Source organism: Pan troglodytes, chromosome 17 (assembly GCF_028858775.2).
Source record: "Pan troglodytes isolate AG18354 chromosome 17, NHGRI_mPanTro3-v2.0_pri, whole genome shotgun sequence".
Taxonomy (NCBI): Eukaryota; Metazoa; Chordata; class Mammalia; order Primates; family Hominidae; genus Pan; species Pan troglodytes.
This window is the reverse complement of record NC_072415.2, coordinates 43,985,140-44,005,642: the sequence shown is the minus strand read 5'-3', so window position 1 is coordinate 44,005,642 and position 20,503 is coordinate 43,985,140. Positions and strand designations below refer to the sequence as shown.

At 39.0% G+C, this 20,503-nt stretch overlaps 1 protein-coding gene across 13 annotated transcripts in view; it reads left to right on the top strand.

The window, feature by feature from the left end:
- Positions 1–2,749: 2,749 nt before the first annotated feature.
- The window catches only part of NOL4 (nucleolar protein 4), a 381,831-nt gene continuing 364,077 nt past the window's right edge, over positions 2,750–20,503 (top strand). For 4 of the 13 annotated variants that reach the window (XM_024351005.3, XM_024351004.3, XM_063795588.1 and 1 more), the window contains exon 1: positions 5,280–5,730. In XM_024351005.3, coding sequence (XP_024206773.1) covers positions 5,689–5,730 — 42 coding nt within the window. In that variant the 5' untranslated portion in view covers positions 5,280–5,688. Of the gene's footprint in view, positions 3,844–4,369; positions 4,761–5,279; positions 5,731–20,503 lie in introns of those variants that run through there. The other 9 variants (XM_063795587.1, XM_063795585.1, XM_054671756.2 and 6 more) reach the window with 5 other exon arrangements.

Genomic DNA, 20,503 nt, shown 5'->3' with positions numbered 1-20,503 from the left:
GGAACCATGCATATACATCTGTCTTGCTGAGGACGTTAACCCGAGAACCTGTGAGAGTAACTGAAGCTTGGTTAATATTTGTTTAATAAAAACCACAATTATTTGAAGGAATGAAAGCTTGTTTATTCTTTGAACATGGATTTTCTGATTACAGATTCTATGTTGTTTGTACTCTAACATTTTGCTGATGAACGCATAGTGTTGTGTAAATATTTGTGATTGATAATAAAGTGCAAGATTTTCTGGATTTTTAAAATGTCATTTACAAACTGACCATGAAGTTGGAAGAAATTTTACTTCTATAACAAAAATCATATTGATGATAGCCCACGTTTTGGATTATTTTAAATTAAAATATAAGTTTCACATACCTTTTTGCCTTCCTCTTCCTCTCTTTTCTTCCTCTGCCTGCCAGGCAGACAGGACCCCTGTGCCCAGATTGGGGATTCGCATTCAGAAGGGGTGAAGAAAAACATTTCGGAGAGATAGGCTTTGTAGCCAGGCAATTCTGAGGAAAGTGTCCTGGGAACATACCAGGTTAAATCCCAGGCAGCCTGTTCATATGAACCATATAGCTGAGGAAGCAGCTCAGGATGACCCTGAGATGGGGCTGGGCAGACCTGACTCTAGAGAAGTTCAAAGAAGGAAAATTAGTCCAGAGTAAGTTGCTGAAGCAGATTTTAGATTTTTGTTAGGTGCCTACCTTCCTAGGTGGACAAGATATGGTTGAAGGTGTTGGCTCAGCCAGCACAATTAATAATGGGTGCAAGTACAAAGCATATTACACTTTGGGTTCCACTGAAAACAAGAGAATCTGCAGGGCTCTGAGACTTAGGACCCTTGAAATCTTTGAACCCTGTATTCCTTTCCTCCAATGCAAACAGTCTTTCAGTAGTTAATCATTTACCTTTTCTTCTTAAAAAGAATGTATTTCATATAATCTATTTCATTTTGTGGGGTTTTTGTGCTTGTATATCAAATCTAGTGAATACAAGTGGGGGTTGATGACATATTTATCTTCTGGGAGTTCTGTATGTCTAGGGTGTTCTAGTTGCTATGCATTAGGGTGTCAAGTATAGTTATAAATACAATGAACACATGTGTGTGTGGTAAAGCCCTGTCATTTCCTTAAGACGGGGGACCAACTTCAACCAAACACTACCCAGCAAAAGCCAACAAGAATGGACAAAGATTATGCCTACCTTCTTCCTTCCTTCCCTTACTCTTGTTCTCCTTCTTTCATTAATTTATTAACTCAATTTATTAAGCACTTACTGTGCACATTGTTCACTGCACAAAACAAGAAAAAAGACATAAACTTTCAAGGGTTTTCCAATTAAGATTTTATTTGACCAACAAAACATACTCACATGAAAATATAAATAAGGTAAAAGGAGCAGTGTAGTCATTATGATCTAAAACAATATTTTTCAAATTGTAGGTTGCCAGTCATTCTTTACTGGGTCATAAAATAAATTTATTTTGTTGGGACTATACTTTACCAAATAATAATAACAAAATCAACAGGAGAGAAAAAGGCAAATATCAGTGTATATTGCAGGTAATAAAATAGATGTTTTCATAAAATTTTTGCAGAACAAATGTATGTATGCACTACATGTCAATGTAAAGTGTATGGCTTACTACAAGACAGGGCTAAAAAATGTTTGAAAGACACAATACAGATGATTATAGAAGAAAGTTAATATTAAGTTGAATGATTAAGGAAGGTTTTTGGAGGCTGAAAGTACATAAATAAAGCTTAGAGGGGATGGGATGCCTTTTTAGATGAAAAGCTGCATAAAATAATTCTGTAATTGTGAACTATAACCATATGAGAAAGTGAAATCCATAGAACCAGCTTATTCTTGAATGACTACCCCAGGACCAATTATCTTTCCAGAAACTTCCAGGAAACACATGACCAATATCTAACTAAATTGAGCTCTGATGCCACAAAGGGAAACTTAACAGAGTTGCTCCTGTGAAGTATACCCCACTAGAAGGGTGGTTCAGGATATCTTCTGTCCAATTGCGTATTTCAAATATTTATGTATTTAAGATATTAAGATTTTTTTAAATGTGAAATATCTAAAGATTCACCTCAATAAATTGAAAGTGATATTTTTCCCCTAAGTCCCTTGTGTTAGATTCACTTGTGACTTCATTGGACAGTGTCTTCTCTGAGCTCTATGGTCTAATACGTATTGAACAAAAATTCAAGGACTCAACAACTGATTTATTTTAGCATTTCTTTTTAATACAAAAGAAGGAAATAAAAGAATAAAAGCATTCGGGGTGGCCTCTGGAGAAGGGGAGCTGTTGTTGCAGGAATCTTGCAAGTTAATGAGAATTCACCCGGGACTCAAGAGGGATGGAGAGAGGGGGAGAAAGGAGATGGGGGAATGGGGTGGGGGGATAAAAACTCTTCCTTTGCAGCTGGCCCTTTCCCTCATTTGTTGCTCCAATAAGCAGTAATTAGGTCCTGAGCTAATGGTGTCAGCTGATCTGCTGTTTTTAGGCTAGACCCAGAGGAATCTCCATGGAAACCCTGCTGGAGTCGTCCCCCCACCTGGATGCTGCGTGCTCCTTTCTGCCACCTGGCTGCCGCCGGGCCCGCTGCTACCTCCTTCTGCCTCTAACCTGCAGCCTGCAGCATGCGCACTGCCCCCGGGATCCCTAAATGGGACAATTCTGCCCGTGACGTCAGCGCCCAGCCGTCTCCACAGAAACTTTTGTCCCATTGGCCAATCAGAGAGCTTGGAAGGGGCCGGGGAGGGTGGGGGAAGGAGAGGGGAGTGGGAGGGGTGGGGGTGAGGGGAGAGGCGAGAGGTTTAGTGTGTGGAGCTGCCTGCGCTCCGCCCGGGCTGTCAGTCCCGGCTCCAGCCGCCGCGAGACCTTCCCGGAGACGCGCGCACACACAGCGCACCCCCTGCACACCGCACACCCTCGCTCCCTTGCTCACACACACGCACACACTCAGCCTGGCCGAGCAGGAGCCACTGACCATTTTGCAAGTGTCAGGACCAGCTACAGCGCGGTGGGCGCAAACATCCCGCTTTCCCTTTCCGGGATTTAGTCTGGGAGACGACGACGAGGGAAGAAGGTGGGCTCGGACGCAGCCCAGGCGCCGGGCACTGGTCGGGCCGTTTTCCTGGCAGAGCCGCTCCCCGGGACGGGCGCGGGCCTCGGGTGAGAGTAGAATAAAGAGGAGCGGCCGCAGCCGCCGCGCGAGGAGGATGGGAACTCCCCTATTTCCAGCTCTGGAAACAAATGGATGGAAGTCCTGAATGGAGCAACTGCTGACTTCATCTGCTTGGAAAAATAGTCCAGAGGAACTCATATTTGGCTACTCAGAGCAGTGGAGGGGGTGTCCATGACGTGGCAGGGGGAAAATAGACAACTGAAACCTCCCGTGTGAACTGCAAACTGTGACCAAGCAAGGGGAAAATGATCTTTCTGTATATATTTTAATTTCGTGCAAAGGGTTTCAAGCATCTGTATCCTAAACTTACTTCTATGTCTTGTTCAGCAGAAACCAGAGGAGTCCTGTCTGGGGGTCCCATCATTATTCGGGATACCCGCCGCCAGCGGCCTGCCTTCGGTTACCCACATCCCCCTGGAACGGATATCTGTTTGGGGCACTACAATCTATCCTGTAGAACTATGGCCAAATCTCCGTCAATGCTTTGCTAATTTCTGGGACTTAACTCGTAGAATCTACATACAGGGCTGGAATTTATTCAAAATGCATCTGAAGAAATGACATTTTAAACCGTTTTTAAAAATATCTTGATAAAAAATTCTGTAAAACAGAATTTGATAGGTTTAAAAACATGACAGGTAAGAACTTTCTCTTTCTAGTCCCTTAACACCCGTCGTGGGGAAGGTCAAAGCAGGACCCAGGAGGAAGGAGAGATCCGGGACCCGTGTGCCCTTCGGGGCTCAAAGGCGCTGGGCGGGCGGCTGCTTTCGGGAGAGGCGCAGCCCTCACTCCTGGACCACGGGGCCAGTGGCTGGGGAAGCTTCTGGGGCGCGCGCGGGGAGGCGGCGCTGCGCTCCACCTGCCCAGCCCCGGACGCAGCCCGGGGGCGAGGCGTCTAGGGACCACCCCAATTCAATATTGGGATTTTTAATAAACCAAGGAATGGGATTTTAATTATTCAAAACCCAGCTCCTCTGGGCCAGAATGGTTTTGGGATGGTCCTGGTCACAAAATATTAAAGAGACCGACCGCTAAGGGAACAGGAAAAACGTCCGAGACAGCCGTTGCAATTACGAATGGACCAGACTTGGTAGCACGGGGCATTGATTGCTGGTGCCCAACCGGACCCTCCTCCCCTCTTCCCATCCCTTCCCCCACCCAAAGCAGGCTCCCGCGGCGGCCGGGACCTCGCATCCCTGCAACGTGGCCGGGGCTGCATTTTTCATGAGCCCAGGGTGAACAGGTGCGAAGTGCGCTGGGAGCATCCGGCCAGCGGCCGAGCGCGGGGAACATGGAGAGCGAGCGCGACATGTACCGCCAGTTCCAGGACTGGTGCCTCAGGACTTACGGGGACTCAGGCAAGACCAAGACGGTGACCCGTAAAAAATACGAACGGATCGTCCAGCTCCTCAATGGCTCCGAGTCGAGCTCCACGGACAACGCCAAATTTAAATTCTGGGTCAAATCGAAGGGCTTCCAGCTGGGCCAGCCGGACGAGGTCCGCGGGGGAGGCGGCGGCGCCAAGCAAGTGCTCTACGTGCCTGTCAAGACCACGGTGAGTGACTCGCCTTCCTCTGTTATTTGTCTGCCGGAGCAGCCCGGCGGGGAGGGAGGAAGGAGAGAGGCGGGAGAGAGGGGGAGCCGTGAGCCGCCGTTGGCTCGTGTGCCCCCTACCTTCCTCAACCCCCTCCCCAAGTCGTCCCCACTCGCATTAGCCAGGCGCGTTTTCCCCACTGTACAGTCTTTGTGGTCCTTTATTTTAAAGCGGCAGCGCACCTCCAGAGCTGGCCTCCCTCCCCGCCTCGGGTTCCCGGACCGGCTGCAGGAGCTTCCTTCCCCGGGTCGGGCGGCGGCGTCTGGCGTCCTCGGGCTGGGCCATTGTCCCATGTCCTTCTCTGGGCGCCTGGCGCGTGTCCCACCGCCGCCACCGCGCCTAAAGGCCAGGCTGGAAGCCCGGCCGCACGCTCTGAGAGCAGACGAGTCTGATCGATAGTCTACAGTGTCTCCTTATTGGCATAAAGCCCGAATGTAGCGCTAGCGGTGGATGTGGGGTTTTCCCCAGGACACTGTCAGGTTTTATCGTTAGATCGCTGCCCGGGAGGCACGGGGCAGCCCGAATGCCTCGATCACTCCCAGAGATCGTTGCCGCGACTGTTGAGATTGTAGATAAGGTCCTGGAGATTCCTCCTCCCCGCCCCCCCATTCCCTTCCTCACTTCCCTCTTCCACAAATAAAGCCGCAGCTAGAAGATGAACAACAAAGAAAGATGGGTTTAGGCGCTATCGAGTGGTGTGTGTATTTGTTCCTTTTTCTGGGGTGGCTCTAGTCTCATGGCCACAAAGCTCTAGCCCAGGCGCCGCGAGGCACTGGCATTGAGAGCCCAATGCATCTCAGCCTCACGCTGCAGAAGCCAGTGGGGCTGGGGAGCCGCAGCAGCGTCGATTTTCTTCACAAGAAGATGGGAACTGTGGGCTACAAGTAGGATGGCAGATCTGATGCAGGAGACCTTTCTGCATCATGCCACGGTGGGTACTCGCCTGGAGTAGGGATGGGGGAGGCTATCTGGCATCCTTTGTATTTTTGCCTCGCTTTGGGGTTTCTTGAGCATTTCTTCCTTTCCCCGCTCCTGTACTGGCAACTGTTTCCCGGTGCAGTATTCCTGGAGGATGCTAGAAAGGAGACGCTTTGAAAGCTATTCTATCTCTAATGGAGGTATATTATATTGAATTGAAAATATGTGCATGAAAAGTTATTTTTTAAAGCATTATTTGGAAGGGTCTTTTAGGTTTGGAAATCAGTTTATGGTTTCCTGAGATTAATTAGAAATAGTTGTTTGAAGGATGTATATTTATTTTAGAATTTATATAGAAACTGGGAACCAAAAATAAAAGTGAAATGGAAACACATATAAAAGTTCTGTGGTGGTTGTTTTTTTTTTTTTTTTTAACAATGTACTATTGTTGGGAGATTTCTAAGAGATGGACCTATAAAGGTGTCTTCTCCTTTAGCATGTGGCACTACTAAAGACAATGGTGAGATTATTGTCTGGCTTTCCTAAATAATGAGGACTAGATTGGCATGAATTAGAACTGAGGTTTATTTACATCTGGATGAGCCAGAAATCTGATATACAGAATGAAGTGCTTTGATTAATTTGTATTGGGAATAATATCAAGAAATGATGTAGAAAAATAATTTATTGTTAGAATTCAAAACATAAACATGCATTTTCCTTTGGACAAAACTGAGCTAACTGAATGGATAAAATCATTTAAGATATCTTTACTTAAGGTATTATTTCATAATATCATGTATGTTTTAAAGAAACACTGTTAGTTGGGAAGTTTATTTTTCATTCCTTTTATGTTAAACTTAGGTCCCTCTAACTGTCAGATAGCTTCACGTGGATATTGGTACAATGAGTTTATACTCATATGGATTTGACTACACCCACTATATGTGTTAACATATGTGTCCTTTTAAAGGATTGACTATTTTAAATAACATAAATTCCGAACAATTTTAGAGATACTAAGATCGTCATAAATCTCAGTTATTCAAACTAGCATTCACGCATTCATATACCACTATTTTCAGTCAAAAATTTATGCAGTATAGCTAAAGAATTACTGCTAAGACATCTAGTATAGAGTGACAACTTCAGGGATAATATTAAAGTAACACGTGTTTCTCTATTCAGTAAAGATTCCATATATTTATGGGAGAGAATATAATTCATCAGGTGATTGTTAGATAATGGTTCTCATGTAGTATTTAAGAGCTCTGCTTTTCATTCAAGCCTGTTTTGAAATATTGAAGAGGTTTTTAATTTATGAACTCGTCTATTGCTCTTTATAAAATTTTTATACTGCTCCCGACATAGAATTATAGGCTCCTCCTTCTCTGAGAGACAGCCAATCATCATTTCAATGAGTTAAAAAATAAAGGATCCCCTTTTATCATGTGTTTCCCTACATTTCAAATTATTCCTTCCTTAATGATACATTGATTTTTCTTTCTGATGGTAGGAGTACAGTCACCAAGAAGACAAAAATATATTTTCTCTTAATTCTAAGGCATATATTGATCAAAATAAAATACTGTATTTGAATGGTATTTTCGTTCAGACTAAGAATCATTCTTAGCTGCTTGAGGTTTGAGGGTTCGCGGCTGGCTTTGCTGTCAGTAAGAGATGCTTTGCTCCTGATGTTGCAGTAATCCACTGCTGCTGATAATTAGACATCATTACTACTGCGAAAAGGGAAAGAGAAAAGGGGAGAGGACAGGCTGAGGCTAATTATCTACTTTAGTTTAATGAAAGAAAGAGAGACTGATGGCACCTGGGAGGTTATACTAGAACAGAGTAGACACACCACATAGACTTAATTGAAACAAGACTATCTTTAAGTCTCATAGTTAAAGAAGCTTGGTTCTACTCTTATTTTCCCAAAAGAAATGTAGCTTTCCAACTACTCTTCCCCCTAAAGCCAAAACTTAACTGATGATAAAATCGAGCAAGTTACAACTGACTTAAAATAAAAATATTGACTACTGGAAAGGATAAATATGTCCTTTAATATTTGTCCTGGTCATGTCTAAACCTGAGGGGACATATCTGCCACTGATGTTTAGACTGCTTTTTGATGGAGTAGATACTGTTTGGTCACCAAGCAACAACATCCGGCAACTCAGCCATTTTAGGTCTGGTGTGGGACCTGTGCTTTTGCGAGCCCGCCTGCACTGCACGCGCACGCGCACGCGCATGCGCATATGCAGTTGGTTGAGCAACCCATCTGCTTTTTAGATAGTACCACTGTTATTTTTATACATTCTTTCATTAAAAGTGTCAGAAATTTAGAAGAATGAAATGATGAATGACTTAAAACAGTTCCGAAAACGATATAGCAAATGGTTGACATTGATTACATCCAACTTTTAAGCAGCGATAGTTTTAAATTCACTTAACTATGGTAACTCTGTTTTACACATTTGGTAGTTCCAGTGTAGTTTGTTTTTAGAAGCTTTTGATCCTGATTAACGTTTTCTGGCAACAATTAGTGGAAACATCACACTTGCAGTTTAAACTACCAGAACACATTATACCATTTGATATTGTGAATGGTAAACTTAGAAAAGGAGAAAATTTATTAAACGCTCTTTTTAAAAAGTCCGCTGCATTGTATAAAACATTAGGAATTTGGTAAGCTCATGTTTTTGTCTTTCAGTATCAAGCAAAGAAAGTAATGAATATGAATATTGAAACTGTATAATCAAAAGATGTAATACTTTTCTTAACCTATATTTGTAGGAACAGACACAAAGGTCTAAATTATGCCTTTCTTATATATATTTCTTTCTTATATTTATTCCAATACAGGTCTTAAATGAATTTCCATCCAGAAAGGAAATGCATTATCTTTAGTTGTGCCATTTACAAATGATGATTTATTCAGTTCTGCAATCTGTAGCCTCAGATTTCATATTGTTCTTGCTGTGCATACTACTAATTGATTACTGTACAGTGATTATAATGAATATTCATGGACTGACTCATAAACAGTAACTGTTTTTGTTATTTTTCTGACTGTGGTTTTGGTCATAAATCCTTTATGCTACATCAGAGTGAAAGAAATAATACCCCATGAGGAGTCCTGTATACCTTTCCACCTGGCCTAACTTTATGCCTAAGGCACCTATATTAGGCCTTGATCTGGAATCTGCTACAGACCCAGTTATTTATCATGATACTTTGTATCTATGACACAAAGACAAATCATCATAGTGGTCACTGAGATGGAAGCCCATTTTTGCTTCTATAGTGGACATTGCTGTTGATAGCCCATGCATTTTTCTTTTCATTAAAGTACTTTGGGAGATCCTGTAGCATAGGATTTGGGGGTCAAATAGATCCCAAGAATGATTATCAGCAATGTGGCTTATTAGCTGACTTAGTAATTCTTTGTGGAGTTGTGAAGAATAAATCATCTATGACAAGTCGCCAGCATAGGTCAGCTCGCAGGGAACAGTGGGGACCAGTAGTAAAGGCCATTCTGGCTTGAGTATTAAGGGGCAGGAGATTTCCTCTGAATATAAAGAGGAAATATGACCCTGTTTATGTATGAAGACTATCCCACACTTATTTCTTGAGATACCAGTTTTTTATTTTTCCGTTGGTTCTTCCTTGTCCTGTTAGTAGCCACAATAGGGAGATGGGGCAAGATTTGGCACTCGTATATATTTCTTCTGTAATCTTTCTTAGTTTGCTGGGATCCTGCTCCCTACGGGTTTACTCTCTAGACTCACTGCATAAGACGGAGGAATGATGAAGTAGAAAATACAGGCATATGGCAGGAGAACTTTCAAGGACTTTAATTTTGTGTCAAGTCTATAAAGACCTTTTCCTAATAGCTGTTGTGTTTGCTAAGACTTTCACTCTTTGTTTTTTGTTTTTTGTTTTTTTTGGTCTAACTGGGAAAGATGAATGTGAATCTACTATGTTTTAGGTTATATTCATTTTTACAATCTTTATATAACAAGATAAAACAAACTTCATGGATAGCATAGATGGCAAGAAACATGGCATAGTGAGTAGAGTGTTGATTTTAGAGCACAATTTAAATCCTGGCTCTGACGTTTACTGGAGTTCTGGGTCGGCTAAAGTTTAACTAAAGATGCAGTTTCCTCTTGTAAAATGTTAGTATTAATACTAGTCTTACTAGTTTTGCATAGTTAGTAGTGTATATAATGTATACTAACATATACTATATATGCATATGCACAGATATATGCACATACATATACACACACATACACAGAAGCATGTGGTATATGTAGCAAATGCCGGGCACATAGTAAATGCTAAAAAAAGAAAGTTGCTTAAAATATGATTCATAGAACATGAAAATCACGATGTAATTATAATTAGGTATATTTTATGAACTCAAAATCACATTGCAACACGGAGCTAAAATACAAGGTCAAGCGCGGTGGCTCATGCCTGTAATCCTAGCATTCTGGGAGGCTGAGGCAGGTGGACTGCCTGAGCTCAGGAGTTTGAGACCAGCCTGGGCAACACAGTGAAACCCCATCTCTACTAAAATACAAAAAAAATTAGCTGGGCTTGGCCGTGTGCCCTTGTAGTCCCAGCTACTTGGGAGGCTGAGGCAGGAGAATTGCTTGAACCCGGGAGGCGGAGGTTGCAGTGAGCCGAGATCGCACCATTGCACTCCAGCCTGGGCAACAGAGTGAGACTCCATCTCAAAAAAAAAAAAAAATAAAAAATAAAAAAAAAGAAAGAAATACAAGGTATACTTGTATGTATTTATGTACATATGTATTATTAAGATTTATTCTACCTACTCCATTTTTGGAAGAAAAAATGACTGTTATTGTAAAAGTGATACTCTCTCAGTTTTTTAAAAAAGTTAAATGAAAAGGAAAGAAATAAAGAAAAAGTCATACCAAATGTCCCATCAAAATATAATCACCGTAAGCTAATTATGAACATCATTCTAGATTCCTCTCTAGAAATATATGCCAAAAGAAGAGTCGATAAAATGACTGATAGTTGCATATGGACAGGCAGAAATAATTTTCTAAAACTAGGATGATGATGATATGCTAATTTAAGTAAGAATAAGAAAATATAAGATTGTCAATGCGACAAAAGAAGAAATACATAAAATTTAATGAATTGCTAATAGATAAATGTTTCTTCTCAAAGATATTTATTCCTGAAGTTAATGGAAAAGATTAAGAAAAACTTTAGGATTTTGAATTACACTTATTTTACCAATTACAAATTTCCATTTTATAAGTATTATTGACTTCCTCTAATGATAAATGAGAAGCATATTTTCACTTCTTCCCACCTCCTTGTTTCTTAGATCCTGGTTTACATTTCATTTCACTTATTATATTATACTTATTATATATTATAATTTATTATATTCATTATATTATAATTATGTTTGTGTTGTCAGGGTTGTTGATATTAATGTTAAATTATATAATTTCATTTTAAACATTATTTTCCTATTTAAATGTTTATTATCTGTTTTGTTATCTGGTTTCCTTTACCTCTGAATTCCTTGATTTGATTGACTCTAATTACAGTTTATCATTTTTTTCGTAAAGTAGGTCCATGCACTCTATTCTTTGAATTTTATATACAATTGAGAGTATATGTCTTTTACCTTTATCCTTGAAGGACAACTAACCAGATGCAGATTCTGTATTTTACTTTTTCTCTCAGAAAATTATAGATATTGTGTGTGCTCTGTAAAATTCTAAGGCAAATTGATTTTCCCAAATTTCGTGAATTGTTTACTTCTTTATCCTTGAAATTAAATTATTTTGCTAAGATATATTTGAATTTCTTGTCTAACTCTATATTTTGTCCTGCGTAACTGTGCCCCTGTTTATGACTTCAGTTAGGCCTGTGTTCTGGTGACATACTGTATATCTTCTGAAGTCTAAATCTGTACAGTTGATCCTTGAACAACACAGGTCAGGATTGCCTGGGTCCACTTGTATGTGGATTTTTTTCAATAAGTATTTGGAAAATTTTTGGAAATTTATAACAATTTGAAAAAACTCTCAGATAAACTGCATAATCTAGAAATATAAAAAAATCTAAGAAAAATATATGCCATGAATGCTTAAAATCTATGCAGGCACTAGTCTATTTATGGCTTAATAGACTATCTTTTTGCTAAGGCTTGCAGTCAACAGTAGACTATTAGTAGTTAAGTTTTGGGGGAGCAAAATTATATGCAGGTTTTCAGCTGCAGAGGGTGTCAGTACACCTAACCCCAGGTTGTTCAAGGGTCAGCTGTATTTTGGATTTTCTATTGGGTGTTTCTACCAAGATATCCCAAAATACCTCAAATTAAGTATGTCTAGAAACACATTTTTCTTCCTTCCATTTTCCCATCCGAGGTCCTCCTAGCTGACACATCTTTTTCTTATTCCCTCTCTCCATGGATAGCAGCACAACTTTACTTACCCATACAAGGTGAAATTTGTATGGCAGCCTTGATTTCTCCCTCTTATAGTCAATGTTCAACTGTTGGTTGATTCTACTAAACTAATATTTCTTGAAGCCATCAGATTCTCACCATATAATAAAATATGCCTATTGCTTGATAATTTGTTAAATTTCCACAAAACTATTTTGAAGAAAGATTTAATCTCCAGTACCTGGCATAATGGGTGATGCATTTTGATGTTCAGTATTAATGGAATAAATAAAAATCACTTCCCAATCTGACACAACATAATGGGACATTATACAACAGCTTCTTATTTACCACCACACAAGAGCTTTTTAGTTTTATCTACATCTATATCTATCTGTCCAACTGTCCATCCATCCAACTATGTGTTTTAATTGTGATAAAAAACACACAACATAAAAGTTACCATATTAATCATTTTACATTGTAGACTTAAGTAGTGTTAAGTATATTCACATTGTCTTGCAACAGATCTCCAGAGCTTTTTCATCTTGCATAACAGAAACTATATTATACGACAGTTCCCCTTTTTCCTTTCTCTCCATCACCTGGTGAAGTGCCATTTTAGTTTCTGATTATATGAATTGAACTACTTTAGATGCCTCATATAAGTGGAATCATACAGAATTTGTCTTTTTATAACTGACTCATTTTACTAGCATAATGTCTTTAAGATTCACCCATGTTATAATTATATGTGACAAGATTTTCCTCCTTTTAAAGGCTGAATAATATTCCATTGTAGGTATATGCCATTTTGTTTGTCCATTCATTAGTTGATGGCCATTTGGATTGCTTGTACTTCTTTTATTGTGAGTAGTGCCGCTATGAACACGAGTGGGCAGATATCTCCTCAAAACCCTACTTTCAATTTTTCTGGATATGTACACAGAAGCAGGTTTGCTGGATCATATGGTAGTTCTAATTTTTTGAGGATCCCCCTACTAATAATAATAATTTGAAACAAAAAGTCCCTTTAATCATCACAATAGTCCTATGGTATTAACACTTTTTATTATACTTATGTGAAGATTATGGTTTACATTAAGGTGAATTTCTAAAAATCACACAGCTTGGGACAAGAAACCATTTGGATTCTAAGGCCCTTGCTTTAAATCACTGGTTTCCAAATTCTAATGATAACGTAACTCAATTGCTAAAAAAAATTCCCCCAGTATATACACTTTTATAAACTACATCTATATAACACTGTACCAATACTTAACCCATTATAAACTATATTTAAAAGTACAAATATATTGGGCTGAAATTAAAATATATATAAATCCAAGTTTTAACATTTCCTTCTTCACCTCAATAGGTTATCTTATGCACTGCCTGAGTGTACACATACCAATTTGAATACCTTATTCTAATCTATAACACCATATTGCCTCGCAGAGAACATTGAATTTAAGACTTTACACTCAGCTAAAATACTTTCTGTCATCTTGTAATAAAATATTTTTATATGTAGAGGGAAACTAAGGAGGAATAATTGTTGACCTCTTAGTTATTAGTACATTCACAACTACAAAGATTTCCCATTGGAGAAATCCTACTAAAAACTCAAGTGGAGAATTCTATATGGAGTACTTATTTAAATATGGACCTTTTAAAAGTAAAATGAATGTTTCAAATGCTTCTCAAAACATTAGGTTCATGCTTGAATGCAATATTCTAAATTTTACCCCATTTTTTCTTGCTTATACTTCTTTGATTTTATACCTGTCTTAGTCCATTTTGTGTTGTTATAACAGAATGGTTAATTTATAAAGAATGAGGATTTATTTCTTACAGTTCTGAGGGTTGGGAAGTCCAAGAAGCCTTCTTGCTGCCTCATCCCATGTCAGAAAATACAAGGGAGCCCTTTTGTGAGAGAGAAGGGAAGGGGTCTAAACGCATTATTTTATTAGGTACTCACTCCAGAGATCATGACATTAATTCATTCATAAGAACAGAGGCCATGCGCAGTGGCTCATGCCTGTAATCCCAGCACTTTGGGAGGCCGAGGCGGGCAGATCACAAGGTCAAGAGATCGAGATCATCCTGCCCAACGTGGTGAAACCCCGGCTCTACTAAAAATACAAAAATTAGCTGGGGGTGGCGGCGCGTGCCTGTAGTCCCAGCTACTCAGGAAGCTGAGGTAGGAGAATCGCTTGAAGCCGGGAGGCGGAGGTTGCAGTGAGCCAAGATTGCACCACTGCACTCCAGCCTGGGCGACAGAGTGAGACTCCGTCTCAAAAGAAAAAATAAAAAAAAAAAAAATAAGTAAATAAGAACAGAGCCCTCATGACCTAATCACCTCTTGAAGGTTCCACTTCTCAACACTGTTGCATTGGAGATTAAGTTTCCAACACAGGAACTTCGGGGAACACATTCAAACCCTGGCAATAACCATATGCCTCTATCTACCATGAAGGGTTCTTCAGTGTTTTGTACATTGTGGCAGTCAGAATCCTAGGATGAGTCTCAGATGACCCCCACCCTTGTATAATCCCTTCTCCTTTGAGTGTGGGCAGCATCTGTGAACATGACGAGCCCCATAACTCTCATAATTATTATCTTATATGGTAAGGCTGACTTTAAGAAAGGGGGGCCTTTCATGGGGATCTGATTTAATCACATTAGCCTTTTAAAAGCAGGGAGTATTTTCCTGGCTAGTCCAAGAAGGGGAAGTCAGGGTGGTTTGAAACCTAAAATGTACTTGTTGCAGAGGTTCTCTCTTGCTGAAATGGAATGGGGGCATGTGGTTAAGAGCTGAGAGCAGTCTCTGGATGCTGAGAGCACTCTTGGCTAACAACGAGCACAATAATGGGGACTGTAGTTCTACAACCACAAGGGAATGAATTCTGCCAACAGCCTGAGGGAACTTGGAGGTGGATTTTCCCTAGTGGAGTTTCCAAATGAGAATGCAGTTGGCTGACACCTTGATTTCAGCTTTATGAGAACCTGAGCAGAGGACCCAGTTAAAACATGCCAGTCTTCTGACCCACAGAAAATGAGATAATGTTTGAGAAGTTGTAAGCCATTCAATTTGTGGTAATTTGTTACACCGTAAAATGGAACTGATACATAGTTCTTTAATGTAAAATTTACCAAAAACGTGTGTGTAATTAACAGGTCAATTTTTAACAAGCGTATTTGACCAAGATTATTTGTGGTTTAGGATACAGCTGAAAATAGCTTAAATGTTCTTTTTCTCTAATACCTTATGTATTGCCATTTCTATGGTTTTTGATGAGATGGTCTATAATTTAGTAAAAGATGTAAGCTCTCACAGATTATTTGACATATTTAGTGACTAATGACTGTCATTAGGAATATGTATGTATATAAAAGTTACTTTGATTTTTCTCTAAATGTTTTTATTTTTGAACATTATTTACTTCATGATATTCCATTCATCTCTTGAGTAGAATACAAGGTAGCTTACTGTTTTAGCAGTAGGATGGAGAAAGACAAGTACACATATCAAAGGAAATTGTTATTCTCATAATTATAATTAATTTACATTAAAGGATTTTTGAAAACTTACAAGAAAATACAACAATATAATATTTGTTCTCATTTATTAGAAATAACCATTCTATAATTTTATTTTTTTAAATTATTTAAATATTACACATTTTGAAGAAGATCTGCCTAACATTTGGGGAATAGAATATAAAAAATAGCAGTAATTGGCAAGTCTTTTTCTTTTGTCAAGATAATGGAGGAAATTGTAAATTAGTCTCTCCTCTCTACGTTGATTTTATTTTTATTTTCTTCCTTTCTATCTGAGGTTTATTCAATAGCCTCTTATGTTCCACTCTTTCTAATTTTAATCAAATATTCATTTGTGATAGTTATTCTCACAGTTACGAGTTTTTGAAGTGTTTTGGAGCTGTTAGAAAATCGGAAGGTTGAGAAAAATTCAGAGAATAAATTTAAGGAGTTGAAAGACTAATTTTGAGAATAAGGAACAACCTTATTGGTTCTCACTGGATGTAACTACAGTTGCCAGATGGCTGAAGGGTTTTAGGGGTTTAATCTAGGGCCATGGGGTAAAGCTAAGAGGCACATGTGGGGATCTAAGGCCTAGCCTGGTCATACTAGTGCCATGCTCTACCCAATTGACCTAATTAGATGAGATTTTTCAAATCTAATATCAAAGGTTTGTTTGAATATCAGATGTGGGTCATTGTTCTCTAAGCATTCTCTGTTTACGTGGTCATTGTTGTTTACCTGAGGCCAAGAAAGAATTTTTGCTATGTTGTTGCTCATTTTTCCTCTGTAAAAGCTACCATCACAATCAATTAGTTTGATTATTTGTTTGTTCTTACTAATTTAGAATATGTAATTCATAATTAGCAGTAATTTGAACAGGGGTAAGATGACATTTACCTTGAACTACCTATTAAAGGAGGATTTTTCTTTTCCTTCCTTCCTTCCTTCCTTCCTTCCTTCCTTCCTTCCTTCCTTCCTTCCTTCCTTCTTCCTTCCCTCCTTTCTTTTATTTGAGAGTCTTACTCTGTCACTCAGGCTGGAGTGCAGTGCTGCGATCTCGGCTCACTGCAACCTCCACCGTAAAGGAGGATTTTTCTACAAATTCATGATAAGATAGCAGAGGGGGCATGCTTTTCTACTACAAGAAAAAACTTTTTCTTAAACTTTCTCTGTCCTTATATAAACAAATTATATATCTATTCCACTATAAATGGTGCTCTAATGTAAAAATTAGGTGTTATAAGTAAGTACCCTTTAGCTAATTTGCATTACTTTGTTGTAAATGCCTAGTATTTTCAAATAAAAAAGGTCACTCTCTAAAATTAAAACTTAATCAACATAGTTAATACAGTGATATCCAAAGTCACTTTAAAGTGACAGAATGGCTATAACACTGTATGACCAGACTGTAACTTGCTTGAAAACTTACTAAAAGCTCTTTTAATAGAGCTTCACTAGTGAACTAACACTAACTTTCTCTTTCTTCTGTATAACATAATGACTGATACCCAGGGTATGGACAGGCTCACTCATAGTGATCTGCTCTGTAGTTATTTGCACTTTGTGCACATACAGTAGAGTTGCAGGCATAGCACTGGTTATGTTTTTCCCATACTATTTTTTGCTAGTTTCACTTATAATTATGTGATTTAAATATATCATAAACTGAGAAAATGAGTGCAAAATTTAAATTCAGTGCATTACAAAGACTCAAAATAAGGGTGAGTTACTAAAAAGACCTATGGGAAAAAAAGAGAACTTCGAATTCTGAACTACTTAGATTGCTTTACAAGTAATTACTAACTTCCCATTCTACTTTAAAGTAATTGAAACTGGAAATTACAGACGATGTTTCTTGGAAGGGTTATACACTTGCAATGCTCAACATGCTTAATGACTCATACTTAAAGATCTTTGTCCTATCACAAAAGTTTAGCAAATAATTATACATTAGTATATGTTAAATGGAAATTTAATATTAAGAAATATATGATGTTTTATGCCTTCCAACTTTAACTTTTTGTGACTGAACAGCTTCACAATTGATAACAAGAGCTTTTTAAATTAACATAGGAAGTGTTAATAAGTTTTTGGTCAGCCATAGAACTATGAATTAAGGATATAAATATTGGATGTGCCCATAGAATAATCTATTGTCTTGATAACTGAGGAACTTAGTGTTTCCTGAAGGGTTATCCCTATTATTGAGGAAAATATTTATATCCATAAGAGCCTGAGAACCCTTAAATACTTGCCATTATTTTAACCCCTTTAAATCAATATTTAACCCCTTTTAATTATTTGCGTTTCTAACTGCCTTGACCAGAGAGAATTCACGGGTTGAACTGTTGCCAATGATGGCACTATTTAACAGTTCTATTTCTCAGTATAAATTAAGTAATCTTAGGTTTTATACTACTTCAATTTCTTGTGAGTTTTGATTGAGTTCAGAGTCTATATTTTAACCAGTCTATATACACAAATGAGACCTCCAAAAATATAATCACTGGGTGGCTGTTGAGAAGAGGAGGGCAAATGGATGTTAGGGAGTCCACTATAACCTGACTCGCTTAGAATTTTCCCTTTTCTATAACCATTTTATCTTGGATTTCAGTTCTCTTGCCATCCTGTTCATCCATTCTAGTTCTCTTGCCATTCATCATGCCTAATGAATGGATTATTTTAAAAAATATAATACCTAGCATATTTTTTAGAGTTATGGTTTAAAATATAACTTTCAATTCTGCTGTTTTTTATCAAAATTATTACCATCAACATTTCTCAATGTTGCTACATAATAAGCCTTTACAAATAATCAAGTATATGTAGTGTAATTTTATTTACCATTTCTATATAACATGTGATTTTACTTATTTCTTTTTTTTTTTTTTTTTTTTTTTTTTTGGGAGACAGAGTCTCACTCAGCCGCCCAGGCTGGAGGGCAGTGGCATGATCTCAGATCCCAGGTTCAAGCAGTTCTCCTGCCTCAGCCTCCAGAATAGCTGGGATTACAGGCACCCACCATCACACCTGGCTAATTTTTGTATATTTAATAGAGACAGGGGTTTCACCATGTTGGCAAAGCTGGTCTCGAACTCCTGACCTCAGGTGATCCATCTGACTCTGCCTCCCAAAGTGCTAGGATTACAGGCATGAGCCATCGCACCTGGCCTATTTCTTGCTTTAAATCCCCTTTCCCAATGAATTATGATAATTACGGTTTTCTTTTCATTTTTTCGAGATGGAGTCTTGCTCTGTTGCCCAGGCTGGAGTGCAGTGGCGCAATCTCGGCTTACTGCAACCTCCGCCTCCTAGGTTCAAGTGATTCTCCTGCCTCAGCCTCCCAAGCATTTCAGGCTACAGGCATGCGCCACCATGCCTGGATCATTTTTTTTTTTTGGTGATTTTAGTAGAGACGGGGTTTGACCTTTTAGCCAGGCTGGTCTAGAACTCCTGACCTTAGGTGATCCACCTTGGCCTCCCAAGGATTAATCCTGTGCTAGGATTACAGGTGTGAGCCACTACGCTCAGCCAATAATTACAGTTTTCATTTAAAAATGTATATGTGTCTGTTTGTATATTACAACTGACATTTTGAACCTTGGAGGACTTTATATGAATCTTGTTAGTAAGATTCTGAGAGTTTTTTTTTTTTTTAATCTTGTCATCTAACTGAGGACATCTCATCTATTACCATGCTTACCAGTCACCTGAGGATCTTGCTAAAATGGACATTCTGGGTCAGGGTAGGGCTCATGAGTCTTTGTCTCTAGAAAACTACCATAGGGTTCCAGTGCTGGTTAAGCTCACTATGAACAATCCCTTCCACTGATTATACTAAAAACTCTGGAAGGAATATACAACATAACTCCCTGAGGACTCTGAGAAACAAACAATAGCAGGGTAAATGAGGATGGATGTCAACTGCAAGTACACAGCACAAGGGGTGAGTTTCCTTTGCCCTGCCCCCTTCATCTACTGGATTTAATCTAAGGGCAGCCTCAGTCATGAAACTGCACAATGAAAGCAGACAATACAAATTTTGAAGAAAAGCTCTTTCTGTCCAGAGGACCAGGAATAGGGTTCCTTGACACCTGCAGAATGTGGAGGGATCACCATGTCTATTTTTTTCCTCCTATTTTCACTAATAGCCTAGCACGAGGGCAGCCCTGCTCATGGAGCTGCACTGCTGATGTGATGGTGGCAGTGCCAGCAGAGAGGGGCCTAAAAACCTCAGTGGAAAAACCTGTCTCTGGCCAGAGGAACAGAAAACAGAAGTTCCCTTGGTCCCTGTGGCAAAAGAATGTGTGTGAGATTCTCTTTTTCAGGGCTACATGTTCCTGGAGATGGCCTCAATCCCATGGAATTGTGTAACAGTGCACATAACTAAAACTCTTAAGAAGTAAGAAAGTTTTCAGGCAAGAAACATCAGAAAAAAAGTAATCTGTTGGGAATTAGAGAGTGTGAGGGAAATTCCAAAGAGAAGATCCCCTAAATCTTGTATTAACTGTGTTCATTGTCAAGCTAAGAATGTGCAGAATATATGCAAAGCACCATGGCAAAGTCTTTGAGAACTGAAATATGATATAAACCGCTGCACAAACTAAGACTGACCTCTGAGTTGCATGGATGCAAGGTAGAACCAAAGAAACATATCAAAATTTAAAAACTGAACTGACATTGGAATCATTAACTGTGAAGACAAGACAGAATTTTTGGTGTCAGTCTAATGGGATTTACTGCATGCTATCCAAATATAATATTTTTTTTCTGGAGGATTTTAACAAGATTA